Consider the following 15,275-nt stretch of genomic DNA (forward strand, 5'->3'; position numbering starts at 1 on the left):
TCTAAAGATAAATAAATAAAATCCTTAAAAAAGAGAAATAACAAAATTACTGAGACAGAGAATGGCTTAAGGATTGAGAGAGGAGTAGGTGGTAGATGTACCTAAGAAAAAAACAAACCCACCGAAACCACAGTGAAGACCTGTGGTGATGGGACTATTCTTCATCTTGATTGCGGTGGTGTCTACGTGAAGCTGCATTCGACACCATGGCCCTGACCTACACACACGCGTAGGTGAGTGTGTGTATAACTGGAGAAGTCTGAATAAGTTCTCTTGTCGGCACCATGCAGATTTTCTGATCTTATTCCTGTGTTATGGTTACGCCAGGTGACGGCACTGAGGCAGGGTAAAGGGCACATGAGCCTCTCTGCGTGTTTCTTTAGAATGTCCCATGAATATATAATTATTTCAAAGTTAAAGGTTTTTAAAAGTAGACAGAGCACTTAACAAACCTCCACGTGCCTGTCAGATGCATCTGCAATTATCTGTTCACGGCCACTCTTGTTTTATTTGGATCCCCCACTTTTACTTCTCCCTGATATTATTAGGAAGCAATTCCCAGGCTTCACAGCATTTTATCACAAATATTTCAGTAAAATTAAGGTCCTTTTTTTATGCATGGCCATACTTCTATGAATAATTTTAGTGTGGTAGGCATCCACTTCCTATATATTTTGCCTCCTTAAGTCATGAGGGTTCATTACCTTGACATTAATACACAAAATTATTTCTTCTTTTCCTTTACAGGTTTTCCTTTTTCGACCTTCTTTCCTTTCTTATCTTTTGGAGAATTCTTTCCTTTCTTTCGTAATTTTAACAGTTCTTCAAATTTCCCCATTCCTTTCCGTACCATCATTCCACGCCACCATGCCTGAATCTGAAAACGAGATAAACCCAAACAGCATCAGCGGGTATCACTATGAACTGGGGACGGTGACATCTCTTCGTTCTGACATGTGGTCTTAAAGATGTGGAAAACGGAATGTGACCAGAACTCTAAACCTTATTTTCTCTCTTTCTCAATTGACCAGTCACCCATGAATTAAAAAAAAAAAAGTTCTTAGTGCTTTTAGGCACTAAGCACTGTTCCAAACCTTGGGCAAACAGCAGTTAAATACCAATGTCACCGGCCCTGTGGAGCTCACACTCCAGGGAGGGGAAGAGACAATAAACTATAAACACATGGATGTGTTAAGTGCCCTGGAGATGACAGTGCAAGGAAGGGGGGTCGGGGGTGCCTCTGCCCTGCCTTCACCTTCTGACCAGACTGCTCGTGCCCCTACCCATTACAGCCAGCCCTCCCCTGCCCCCTCACTTGATTTCCTCCCACCTATTTAGGACCATCCCTCATCTAGTAGTAAGACTCTTTGAGCCTTTAGCACCCAGAACTACAAGAAAATTAATTTCTGTTGTTTAAGCCACTCAGCCTATGGTCCGTTGTTACCATAGCCTGAGCTAACTAAGGCAGTCATTTTTCCAATGAGGCCTACCTTGACTATCCATTTAAATTAAAATTCTATGCCCTGGCTGGTGTGGCTCAGTGGGTTGGGTGTCTGCCTGTGTGAACCAAGATGCTGCTAGTTCGATTCCCAGTCAGGGCACATGCTTGGGTTGTGGGCCAGGTCCCCAGTTGGGGGCCTGCAAGAGGCAACCAATCAATGTTTTTCTCACACATCCATGTTTCTCTGCCTCTCTTTCTCCCCCACCCCTCTCTCTCTAAAAATAAATAAATAAAATCTTTAAAAAATAAATTAAAATCCCACAATACATACCCCCTCAATGCCTGGCAATCTCAGCTCCTCTCAGCTTGAACTTTTTTCCAATACACCTTTACACTTTCTAACACAGTATATAATTTAATGTTTTATATTTCATATTTTTATTCCCATCACACTAGGCTTCAAGCAATATGAGGACAACAATATTTGTGTTAGTGCCATGATGTATTTTCAGTGCCTAGAACAGCGCCTGGCACATGGAGGAAGCTCAACAAATATTTGTTGAATGAATGAGTACCGTGGGGGGATGCTATTTTATACAAGGTGGATTAAGGGCAGGTGTGAGGATATTTAGTTGAGAAGAGACTCAACTAAATGAGGGCAGAGTATTGTCCGAATCAGGGGGCAGTGTCTGCAGGCAGGAGCATCCCGAGATGAGACCCTGAGGGAGGAGCGTGCTTGGATGTTGGAAACGGCCAAGGACCCCGACTGTGACTCAAGTAAAGTCAAAATGGGAAAGATGAGATGGGGAGTGAGAGCAGCAGACCAGTTCGGGTGGTAACTGTTCAAGGGAACGGTATTGCCCTCTAGAGGTATTCCGAAAAGTTACAGGGCTTTTTGTTGGAAGGTTTCGTAGTCTCCAATTGTGCGGCATGCACCCTGGTCCACCAAGGCTTCCCAAGGGTGTACATGTGGGCTCGCATCTTTTGGAGGCAATCTGTTCCCAAACGTCAACTTCCATATGTGCCCTTTCCTAAAAGGCATCTGCCTAGGAACACAACTGTCCACTCTCTATTCCCACCTTCCTGTTCACAGCTGTCCCTGCGGCACAACTCTCATCCACCTGCATCTGACTAGGGGGTGTTGCCCAGGACTCCCCAAAAGAGGGACAATTAAAAATAGTGTTATTTATGTTGGTCCCAAGAGTGGGATAACCAATCCCTTTGCCTTCCAACTCTTTGCCTTCAAGAAAATTGAAGGTAGACCTGTTGATTTGTCTGCTAAGAGCCTGTTATCTGATTTGGGGGAGCATAAATCTGGGAAAAGTCCAGGATATGTGTAATGCATTGTCATTTAAAACAAAATGTAGGCAAAAAAACCCTTCTTCCATTCTTGCCAACTTATTTATCTGAACAAGGTCTCTTAGCATTTCATCTGTAGAATGAAAAACAGGCGCAGAACTAATGCCAGGCCCTGTCTCATTCCAGCAATAAGTAATCCTTATGCATCCTTATGTTAGGGTGTATACACTACGTGAGAAAGTTTCTTTCACTTGTATCTGTACTTCACAAAAATCCTATAAATAATTAAACATCAAAATATGTAAGAGATGTTATGTTTCAGTCAATTTTATACTACTAATAATTATAATATGACTAATAAAGTGGAATAATCCAGAACACCAAAAATACTATGGTAACACAAAAAATTTAATTTTAAACTTTAATTTGCATAAAATTTTTTTTGCCTAGAAGTTTGAAAGGTAATATATAAATGACTTAATATGACTAATAAAATGTATATTTTATTATAAGGTAAATCTTAAGACAAACACACACACACACACACAACATTAAGATCAATTCTCGGGAAAATGGAATAAAAATAAATGTTCAAGAAGAAAAGAATATGACAAAATTTCTGAGCTTGTTCAAGTATTTTGTAAATTCATGTTGACTGACATATCAAATCAAAACATTTATATTCCATTGGATACACTCAAAATATTGATTTAGAGCTCTGTTTGAAAATATCAGTATTTAAAACTCACTGGAAAGTATATCTTTTGCAATATTTTAAACCCAGTGGCAAAAAATTTAAATACCAAATTTAAAATGTACTAGAAGGTATATGGATTTTCAAAAATGCTTTTAGAGAAAAAAGTGTTCTTTTTATTTTTCCAGTGTAGTCATAAATTTTTTAATATACTTTTCTTTTTCCTTTACTTTGTAGCTCAGGCATTACTTTGATTTATTAAAATTGCGTGTTTTTGGTAGGTTATAGTACCTGAGTTTAGTTCCAGGGGAAATGGGACATGGTAAACTTTAGTACAGGAAGGCTGATCCACCTGTGTTGTGGCAGCATCCGTCTGCTGCTGAGTGGAAGTTGTGTTTTAAGGGAGCAGGTGTGGAAGTGGGGACGTGAGAAGAAGAGGGCTTGGATCAGTTGAACAGAGAATCCTGAATGTTGACTGAAGTGGACACAGTCCTGGACTGCCTGAGGTACCCTACATCTCCAGAGCTTGGTGGGCAAGAAGGAGAGAGACAGAGCTCGTAGCTCTTTGATCCTAGTCAGTGGCAGAGCTGAACTCTGGTCTCAAGACCTGGACTCAGGGATGCTTTCATTTCTGATTTTTCAGATGTATCTGACTGACTTTGGCAATACCAGCTGTTCACTCCAGTAAATAGCCTAAGGGTTTTAGGTCATTTTAGGATTTGGAATTTCAGTTCTTTTGCCTGATTGTTGGCTTCTTGTCTGATAAGGACACAGGAACATAAAAGACAAAAATGCTAGGATGATGTTCCAAATTCCCTTGCTCAGCCCTGGGTAAGGCAATGAGTCTACCCTTGCGGACGAGGTATAAATGTGCCAAGAGCAGCCTCATTGGGTGATCTGTAATGCGTGTAACACGAACCCCTCTCCAAAGCAACTATGAATATATTATCCGGAAGTTTTGCTGATTTTACCTTTGTTGCTAATACTTTCATATTTCTTTTCTCCATAAGGTATGTGAATATAGCCTCTTTGCCTTCAGTGCATACTCCTATTGGGGGTTCTTCCATGGGATTGCCCGTCAGTGTCAAAGCCTTTAGATTCACTAGACAATCTAAATCATCCGGAAGTTGGGTGAGCAAGTTGTCCTCCAGCAGTAATTCTTTCAAAGCTGAAACGATTTGTTTAAATGACGGATTTGTCTTAAAAAAAGAGGCAAGATTAACGCGTGAATTCTTTCACCCAGTCACTTAGAAGTGGTTGCTTCCTATTGTGCCATCTCACAAGAGACATCAGACTCCACGAGGCAAACTCAAGTCCTCTTCTTTAAAACAAGTTCAAGTTGTTGGAGCTAGTGTAATCAAGAGTGAGAGACAGGAACATAGGAAACACCAAAATATTTTGAGAACACTTCATTCCTCCAGGGATGAAGGACGGGATAAAGTGTATGGTCAGGAGCATTACGAAGGAGTCCTGCATACCCACCCCTGGCCCCTAATCTTTCAATGTCTTGTGGGTAGGTAGCAGCTTCCACTCATATTTCTTCACCCTCCTCTCATTAAAGAAGAATAGTCATAGTTTGGAAACACATCTATAAACTTGAAGATTCAGCACACTGCGGAGAAAATTTAAAAAAAAAATCTGGCCCCCGTAGGTGCTCAGCTAAAGCTTATTAAATAAATGAATGGATTAATGGGTATACAAATCATAGGTTAGCCCGGTGGAAAATGCTTGAGTGTTTAAATGTGAATCATTTATGACTTTTTATATTAATTATGTAGCTCCAAAAGCTCCCGCCCCTTGCTGATATCACCACTCTTATTTAATAGTTTTCCTCTTCTTCAAGTGACTGAATGGTGTGCTGTGAAGTTACTGTAGCACCATAACTCCCAATTCTGGCATGGGGTAGATGCTCAGTAAATTATTCTCAGTGGTATAACAACTACATGGGCGAATGCTAATTTTCTTAGTAGTTGCTATTTAACTTTCAATTCCCAAAAAATAATCTGCCTTTGTGAGGTTCTTAGCTGTACTAGTCAGGCCCCTGACCTTCCCCACATTACAAACAAGCCCTGCAAGAATGTCCAACCTCTCTAAGCACTAAAACAAAGAAGCCTTCATCACGAAAAATGCTGGCCTCAAACTCTGCTAGGCTGTGGACCTACTAAGATTCTTCACCTTGTGCTTGGCAGATGGAATCTGGAAGTTGCTTAAGCAGATTGTGGCGGCAATCAAGAATTTCCAGGGTAGGCATTGACCCCAAGGCTACTGGCAAGTACTCCAGATGGTTGTTCTCAATATACAGCTCTTTGAGATTCTGAAATAATATGACAGTGTATACTGTAATAATCCTTACACTGAAAAATAACACCATAACTAGAATCACCTGTGAGTTCCTAAGGTCTTTGAATGAGGGTTATTATGCATTACGATAAAGGAAAGAAAACATCTAAAGAACCATCATCAAAAAATAGTTATTTTTGAGTTAAGCCATTAGATGTGGTTCTCATTTATGTAGGGAAAAGAGAACATGGGAATCTAGTGTTTATTTGTTTCATGAGAACTTATTAGAAAAATAATTTGGATTATTTAAATGCATTCGATCCCTTTCAATAGCTAATTATCTCAGATGATAATTAGCCTGAGAAATGTCATTTGCTCAACTATCAATCCAACATTGCCCAAGTGGAAGTAGCCAAATGTACAGATAATAAGTTAACTACTTTCAAATTTAGTGGGAAATATTTGTTTATATTTCACCCTAAAATTTTGCACAGTGTGGCATGACATACACAAGGAGCAAGTTGATGAACGAAGTTCTATGAACACAGAGCAGAGGAATGGAAAATTGGGAATAGGAACCCTGTGTCACAGGTGGGAATTATCTGAGTAATACATACCATCGCTCAGTTTAATGACTGGGGATAATGTGCAGCCCACACTTACTGCATCAGTATTAAGAGTGTAGTACCAGGAGCATGAAAAAGAATAACAAGTCTTTAAAGTATGCATATAGATAAAGACAAACTGGTATGGCTACTTTGAATGAAGTTATCTTGTTGCTCTGCTAGGATTCAGCACTATGCGGGCGGACCCATCTTCAGCGAATCCGGTGCAGCAGTGAAATAGACCATGATTGGCCGTCTGCCATGTGGAGTGGGAGGTCTCACTGCCCCATCCAAAACGCAGGCTCCCAGTCATGTCACCTGTATGATACTTTAACTTCAAAATAACTCAACTTTCAGGGGCAACTTTTAAGAAAGAGGAAACTAAGTGAAAAGCAGTATCATTCAATTTACACAAACAAAACATGACAAGCCACACAGTGGAAAGAAATATGGCATAATATACCCAAGAGCAATCACAGCAAAACATTCTTAGGGTGTAAATCTGGGGGTTGTTCAGGAAGACAATGGAAGCTTCAAAGTATGATAATGACTGCCTGTTTGGAGCTGGAAATCCACTATGGGTGATTCCAGACACAGCCTGTGGGGACGCCACTGTATTTTCTCAATATCCGCCAACTTAAGGAATCAGGAGGCATGTAGTTCTTTAACTGCTACTTTGGGGATGCTTACCTGTAGTTTCCTAATGTGATCTGGCACATAGGTGAGCTTGGCTCCCTGATCTTGCCCAATGTATAATTTCTCTAAAGACTCTAAAGAAAAGATTTCTTCTGGAAATGAAGGGAACTGATTCCCAGTTAACCCAAGTGTCTTCAATTTTGAAAGTGAGCCGAAGCCTGAAGGTAGCTAGAAGTAATCAGAAAAGATAAGTTTCAGGTCAAGATTATTTTTAATAGTAAGAAAATAAATTGGGCCTTTAGTTTTGAGGACGATTTTTTAAACAAAAAATAGAGCAATCTAGCAATTCCTACATACGACAAGTTTGCACATGTCTGCATAGATAGTATTTATACTTGTAGATTGGCAGTCTGGAGTTCTACTTTTTCCCTGAGCGTCTCTGCTCTTCACTTTTATGCACTGCTTTAAATTGGGGCAATTTTTAGCCTTTATTGCAAATTTTTGAACTGTAGTGTAGCAAATGCTTGACATTATTGAAAAAAAGGACTAAAGTTATCAGTGTAATATTGCAATTATAGTAGTCATAATTAAGTTATTAGAACTGACAAATTTAATGACAGGATCTCTCACACTAAAAGCCTTTAACTCAGCATTTTTTACAAGTTCTATGATATTTTATCAGGAAGTAGAGTGTCTGAACAGTGCCGCCATGTATAGATTGTGTGCTGCCCAAGTCCAAGGGTGCAGAATGGCACAGTGGCATTCAACAGCCCTGTAGCTGCAACTGCACTTATGTGTTTTCTACATTCAATATTATTATGTATTAGTTTCAGGTTTACAGCCTAGTGATTAGACAGTCATATACTTTACAGAGTAGTCCTGCCGATATTTCAAGTAACCACCTGTCACTGCATATAGTTATTATGATATTATTGTATATAATTGCTAGTCTGTACTTTACATCCCCATGACTATTTTATAACTACCAATTTGTACTTCTTAGTACCTTTACCCCTAACCCTACTCCCCTCTGGCAATCACCAGTCTGATCTCTGTATCTATGAGTCTATTTTAATTTTGTTTGTTTGTACATTTTGCCCTTTAGATTCCACATATAAATGAAGTAATATGGCATTTGTCTTTCTCTGTAGGACTTATTTCACTTAGCATGATACCTTGTAGGTCCATCCATGCTGTCACATATAGAAAGATTTCACTCTTTTTTTATAGCTGTAACTTAGCAACTTTGAAACTTCAGTTGAACTCTCAGATGCAAACAGTGAAGACTATTATATCTTGTCCTTTTTCTTCCCTCCAGGAAATACCAAGGCTTGTGTGCTCTGTGTGGGTTTTAGGTAGGCATCTTCCAGGCTCCCAGACCTTCAGGGTTGGAAGGCCCTCTATTCTAACCTTCTAATATGGTGGTTGAATAAATTTCATAGCTAACCAGACAGGCCAAATTTAAACGCCATCTCCTGAAATGAAAAACTTATTACCTTGGATGAAAATGCTCTAATCATCAAATTTTCTTCTTTTTTCAAGCCCAAATCAGTGTCACTATTATGTGTCACTGTAGGTTTTTCTGACCCTCTGGAACCACATGGAAAAGTATCATTTTTAAAATGTGTGACACACTCACCCACTGGTTATGTTAGAAATGCTGATTTTCTTGTGGGAAAAAAAAAGCCTAAGTATACAAGGTCTGTCTGGTACAAGTCCAGCCATTGTTAATATAATAGAAATGGTTTGAGTCATGTCAGTGTAACCTGGCAGCCAAGGAAAGTGGACTGGAATTCACATGTGTGAACAAGGACTTCACTGTACTAGTCACTGGGGGCTGTAGAAGCCATTGAGTGAACATGTGGACTGTGTGGCCATGGCATTAAAAATGACTGAGTGAGTACAGCATCAGATTTTGCATTAAGCTTGACCATTCCTCTGTGGAAACTATTCAGGTGATTCAGAAGGCCGAAGCTATGTGCAACTGGTGATTGACAGCTTCATCATGACAACCTCATGCATCACGTCTCCTGCAGAGTTTCTTGGTGAAATATCAAATCACCCAGGCAACTCAGCCCCCCGATAGCCCAGATTTGGTGCCCTGCAACTTTTGACTTTTCCCAAACTAAAGTCATCTTTGAAAGGGAAGAGATTTCAGACCATCTACGAGATTCAGGAAAATACCATGGGGCAGCTGATGGCAATTAGGAGAACTGTGGTCCCAAGGTGCCTACTTTGAAGGGGACTGAGGTGTCATTGTTCTATGTACAATGTTTCTTGTATCTTGTATCCTTTCCAATAAACGTCTCTATTTTTCATGTTACATGGCTGGATATTTTCTGGATAGACCTCATATATCTCAGTGTAACAGTGGGGAATTGTAACTTACCCTACCACTCTTCTGACATTGTTTCTGTAAATGCTGACTCTGACTAACATGTAGCTTGTAGATGAACAGCATGTTTGTATAAGAATCCTAGAAACTAACTTCAAAAGATAAAGACTCCTACCTTCAGGCATCCCAGCTCCAGATTTGCTGACCTCCACGTGTAAAACCAGGATGGCGCACACCAGACCATTGCTTGACCTGTTTCTAGGTCCTTATCAGAATGGACTGTGCTGTTCTGCACGTAGAGAACTCTTCAACCCCCTCCCTTGATCTCTTTATCCTGCTTTCTCTCTCTCCGTATAAAAACCTCCACTGCACTGGGATGTTAAGGTGGGCTTTGAGACTAGAGGTCGGCATCCTCTCAGACTGCGGGCATCTGAGCAAACCACGTTCCTGCTCACCAGCATGTCTCATGAGTTTGGCTTTCGTTGCGGCAGGCAGCCGGATATGTGTTTGGTCACATGCGTGTGTGATTAAAGATTAATAAGTGACATTATATGATTCTGCAACTTGGTGTTTTACTTTTTAATCAACAAATGAATTGTGAGATCTATCCACAATTTATCCTGCAACTATAGCTCCGGCTTACTTAAATTATTGTACAGAGCTGCATTTTATGAATATGTATACCAACAATGTCCTTGTTCATTCCTCTAGTGACATTTAGATGGTCTCCCCTTACTTCATGATTATCAACAATGAACATTGCTGAACATGACACCCATTTCTGATGAACATTTCTGAACATGACACCCTGCACTTACGGGAGCAAATTTCCCTAGGGGAAAAGCTGTGCTTGCAGTTTCCCATTAATGGACCTTTCAGGTCTAAGGTTGTATATGGTAGAAATTCTGCTAATAGGATTTTAAAGCAATTCCTGTTAGGAGGTGGTCTTTGTGAAGAATTTAGACCCTGGAGCCGAGATGCTTTGGGTGGGAATCCTGCCCTTATCATTATAGGAGTGTGGCCTCGACAAGTTACTTAAGCTCCCTCTCCCTCATTTTCCTCTCATACCATTGAAGATAATATTACCCATGTCAAAAATCCTTTTGAAGATTAAATGAGATAATCCACAGAAAACACTTTGCCCAGTGACTGTCATACATACTATAAATATTAGCTACTATTTATAATTAATATTGTTATTTGGGGAGAGTAGTGTAAATGATCACCTTGTTGGGCATATTTGTTTAACGCGGGGTATTTGTCAGTTGGAATTTGTGTAGCCACAGAATCACTCCGACTGCGGGCAGGAACGGCCCTTAAGGAGAGTATGGCGACACCAGGAAGGGAATCAGTACCTGCCGTATTTTATTATCATCCAGCGCCAGGACCTCCAGGTTCTTCAGTACACACATGTGCAACGGGCAGCTTTCCAGATGGTTCTGACTGAGGTCCAGGAAGCGCAGGTTGACCAGCCGCCAGAAGGAGCGCCGCAGCGCCCGCAGGCCGGTGTTGCTCAGGTAGAGCAGCTGCAGCGAGGTCCACCTGCAGACCAGGCGCGGCACCTTCTCCAGGGGGTTCCCGCTCAGCCCCAGCTCCGTCATCCCGGAGAGCTCCTCCAGGGTGGGCGGGATGGAGTGCAGCCGGTTGTGGGACAGGTCCAGCACTGACAGTTTGCTGCACTGGCCCAGAGACTCGGGTAGACAGTGCAGGTCGTTGCGAGCCACGTAGAGCTTCCGCAGCCTGGTCAGGTTCCCGATCTCTTCTGGAAGGACCCTTAGTTTGTTCTCATCCAGGTCAATGACCTCCAGGTTGTAGAGGACGCAGAGCTCCGATGGGAAAGCTTCCAGCTGGTTTTGCTTCAGGTAGATCTCCTTCAGTTTGGTCTGGTTCACGATTTCCACGGGCAGCGCTGCCAGCTGGTTTCCGGACAGCCCGAGCAGCTCGAGGTGGTGAAGGTGTTTGCAGATTTCCACGGGTATCTTCCGCAGCTGGGTGCGGTAGAGGCGGAGCTCGCGCAGCCTGCGGAGGCTGCTGAGGACCAGAAGGGAGGAGGGGAGGAGGGGGTTGTCGCTCAGGTCCAGGCCCTCCAGGCTCCCCAGACTGGTCAACTGGGGACACAGCTCGCTCAGCTTGTTCTTGTTCAGGTAGAGGATTTTGACGTTCTTTAAATACTGAATATCCTGAGGGATTTCTTCAATCTGGTTATTTTCCAGGTGCACTTCTTCTAATTCTTTTAATTCTAAGATCTCCGATGGAATGGTAGCCAGGTTCTGATTAGAAGCGTCCATGAAAAATGTTCTATCAGAGGTTTGCTGAGGGTCATATTTCTGATGTATCATAGAGGACTGTTCTACTGATTTCATACTGCTATTTGACATTATCTGGGTGAAAAATTCAAATATTCAAAATTTGAAACAGCATGAAGAGAAAAAATCAGAGTTTACCTGCTATCAGATTTGGTATCCTTAAGAGAGACAAAATTAAAATTTAGTTGATTAAATTCAGTGCTTGACATTACGACACAACATAAAATGTAGTTTTTTTGTGTTCTGTGTTAGGAGAAGAACCAAAGTGTAGACCCCCTTTTTCCTAACAGGTTGACTAATGTGAAAAAAAAAAGAGTATTGAATTTCAGTTTTTAAAAATGTCTGTCTTGGTTCTCTTTCCAGGTAGGAAGTACAAATTTGCAAAAGACACTGCAAAACACTAGGAAAAATTAGCATTTTAATATGCAATACTTCCTTTTGCCTTAAAACCACCAGAGAGTTGTAGATGCAAAGAAGGTCAAAAGAATTAAATCTGTGAAATAGACTAGTCCTTCCTAAATAAGTAGAGACCAGTGGGCACTTTCATGCCTGGAGGCGTTTTCAAGTTTGGTGACTGGCAGGTAGAGAAGCAAGCCTTCCACTGACATAGGCAAAGGACCTTGAGGGACAAGGAGAAGCCGGCCAAACTTTTAACAGCCGTGGTGGATTAGAATCTGGAGGAGCCTCAAGTGCAGCGTCAGTTCTTCCCACCAGCCAGTTCTCCCCATTAGGCTGGGCCGACTCCATGGCTCTAGGGTCGGGTGCAGGCTGGGCTAAGGAGCAGAGAGAGAGATCCTGTCTTCTCATGGTCTTACATCCCTAAGCCTTGCTGAGGGGAGGAGGGGCATAAATCCTTAAGCAATACATTTGAAATTGCAGTGAATTGAAATGAACTAAATCTGCAACCTAGAAAGAAATTAAATGGAGAGATAAATCATGTGCATGGATCAGAACCCTCAATAATGTTGAGATGCCAATCCTCTCCAAATTGCTCTGTTGTTTCAATGCGATGCCACTCGAAATCTCTGTGAGCTTTTTTCTTTCTTTTTTTGGTAGAAGTTAACAAGCTGACTTTAAAATGCAAAAAAAGTAAGACTGCAAAAGACCACCTTAAATAATAAGAACTAAATTAGCAGACTTACACTACTAGATGTATAAGTCCTATAAATCCAAGATGTTAATACTGTATTATGGAAGACTAGGTCCTTGATCTTTAACACGCACACACACACGCACACAAAGCCTAAGGAAGAAAGCAGAGAAGACACAGGTGGTGGATAGGTTAATTTTAGTAGCAACTTTGACTTACCTCATAGGTGGGAGGTAGCGTGGGGTGAGGGGCTTTCTTTTTGGAGTACAGGGCCTCTCCTCTAGCCCAGAGGCCCAGTCCCTAGAGGGGGGTGTGTGTGTGTTTTCAGCCCCATGCTTAATATTACTGCAGCATGCAATATAAGAGTTTGCAGTTCAGATCCTTGTTACTATATACCCACCCTCAAAAGGAGCTCTGGGATGGTATTTCTCTCTGTTATTTAAATAGAGAAAAGATTTACTATTGATTAAATATACTAAAAATAGCTGTCTGCAGCCTTTTTATCACTTGGTCTTCGGACAGATTAATATTGTTCAGTCCTGTAAGATAACATCTCCAGGTTCCTCAATACAAACTACTGAGATGCTGAGGCTCCTAGATAGTCCGTAGTATTCAGACTTAGGTGAAAACATAAAAAATAAAGAACACCCAGTATAACACGTAGAAACTCTATTTCATTAACATGACCCCTTTTCTTTTCTGTCCATCCACTCCCTTCCTTAGTGTGAAGCCCTTAAGACATTGGATTCTGGTCAGCATCAAAGTATCTTAAGAACAAGCCTCAGTCAGGTCTGTTGGCCACAGAAACTGAGTTTCAGTCAAGCTAAAGGTAACGTCTTGACTTCAGCTGTTTAGATGCAACCCATGAAGTCAGGATGACTCTAGGGATCACAGCCTCAGGAAGCTAGACAGAGTGCTGCCAAAGCTGACATCAGCACCACAGGCACTGGCCATCTACTCCCTATGCTGCCCCAGCCGGTCAGTAGAGCCCATGACCCCAGCTCTGTTAGCCACCTTGGTTAATGATTTTTCCCCTATATTATTCATCTCCTGAAAGCCATCAGGGAGTTAGGTCTTTGAACATTAGCTTACATGTGACTCCAGGCTTGGTACCACTTCCTCAAATAACAAACCCATACTTTCCTGCCTGCAAACTTCCGTTTGTGTTTTATTGGGCTTTGATGCGAGCATGCAAATGGACCCCATTAGGCCAGTAACGCCAGGATGCTCATGTGCTCCGGGCTTTACTTAAACTAACTTACTTAATCCTCACCAGAACCTAAGAAGAAGGCACCATTATGATTCCTGTTTTAGAGATAAAGTGAATAAAAGGACCCTTCTCAGAACATAGTAGGAAGTGGGAGCAGAAGCAGAGACTTTTGCTTAACCTCACACAGGTTTTTAGCACTATTTGTTCACAAGAAGCCTGGTTTCTCTTAGAATAAATCTTCTTGGGTGTGAAATTTCAGGCTTGATTTTTCTTTCTCAGCCTTCCAACAGTTATCGGGGGCGGGGGAGGGGGGAATCGCAGGGACTAGCCATCCTGATTAGGGCTAACACAATATGGCTGGGCTTCCAGGCACATAAAAGAACTATTTCTCCTAACATTCATCTTGCTCCATGATAAAACCTGACTAGACTGTCAGAATGTCTGTGTATTTATATTATCTCAGCTTAATCAGATATATCCCCTTTATGTCTTGAACCAATTTGGTGGCCCTCTGACAGATACATATACATATATACATATACATACATATATATGTGTATATCAGATATATATATATCAGAAATATTGTCTCAGCTAATAGCGAGCTGAAGTTCCACGTAAACTTCAGACATCAGTGGAAAACACTGTATAAGCAAGCAACTTGCAGGTGTGCTTCTACCTGCACTATGGCCAAATTATTGATCTGCAATAGCTTCCTAGGGCTTGTTTCCCTTAAATAGACTCAATAGTTGCATCTTGTCTGATTTTAAAATGTCTCACCCTCAATTCCTTACCCCTACTATCAAACTGCAGATCTGTCGACTCACTGACAGAGCCTTTCGCCCTCTTTTTCTCCTGTTTTTAGAATTTGGTTTTCCAAACGTTACTTGTATAATGGGCAGGAGAGTTTTGGACACTATTTCACTATTAAACACTGACATACTTTCTCATATCAGCAGAAAATTAGGATGTAAACTTTTAATGAAACTCACGATTTTATCCATGGGCCAAAGCAATTTTTAAAATAACAAAGCAGTCATTTTCCCATCTGTGTGTTCAGTACCAACACTCATGTATGAGCAACACTAGAAGTCAGCACTTCAGATACTTGTCAGAATATCAATCAGGACTTTATTCTGGGCCAGCACTTGCTGGCACCGCAGTTCAGCCACACGATAGTTGTGAAAAATAGCTAATGGATGTTAAATATTTCCGTAGATCCTTTGGGTTCTACCTCCATATTTTCAGGAAACAACTTACCGAGAAACTATTATCATAATTAAACACCATGCCATTGGCTTTCTAAATAGAGTTACAGTAAAAGAAACAATAATTTGAAAAATATTTCTGGATCTTCGACAAAACTATAGTCAAAGATA

At 41.2% G+C, this 15,275-nt stretch overlaps 1 protein-coding gene across 2 annotated transcripts; it reads right to left on the minus strand.

Moving 5' to 3' along the window:
- Positions 1–40: 40 nt before the first annotated feature.
- LRRIQ4 (leucine rich repeats and IQ motif containing 4) lies at positions 41–11,653 on the minus strand. Of its 2 annotated transcripts, XM_037046568.1 has the most exons (5): positions 10,646–11,653; positions 7,010–7,183; positions 5,610–5,748; positions 4,406–4,602; positions 41–877 (listed from the first exon to the last, which is right to left on the minus strand). In XM_037046568.1, exons 1-5 carry the CDS (start codon positions 11,651–11,653, stop codon positions 725–727), a joined length of 1,671 nt encoding a protein of 556 aa, XP_036902463.1. In that variant the 3' UTR covers positions 41–724. The 2 variants fall into 2 exon arrangements, with proteins under 2 accessions (XP_036902463.1, XP_036902462.1); XM_037046567.1 differs by lacking the exons at positions 4,406–4,602; positions 5,610–5,748.
- Between the last annotated feature and the right edge of the window lie 3,622 nt (positions 11,654–15,275).

Source organism: Sturnira hondurensis, unplaced genomic scaffold (assembly GCF_014824575.4).
Source record: "Sturnira hondurensis isolate 20B ecotype Veracruz unplaced genomic scaffold, ASM1482457v3 Scaffold0005279, whole genome shotgun sequence".
NCBI lineage: Eukaryota > Metazoa > Chordata > Mammalia > Chiroptera > Phyllostomidae > Sturnira > Sturnira hondurensis.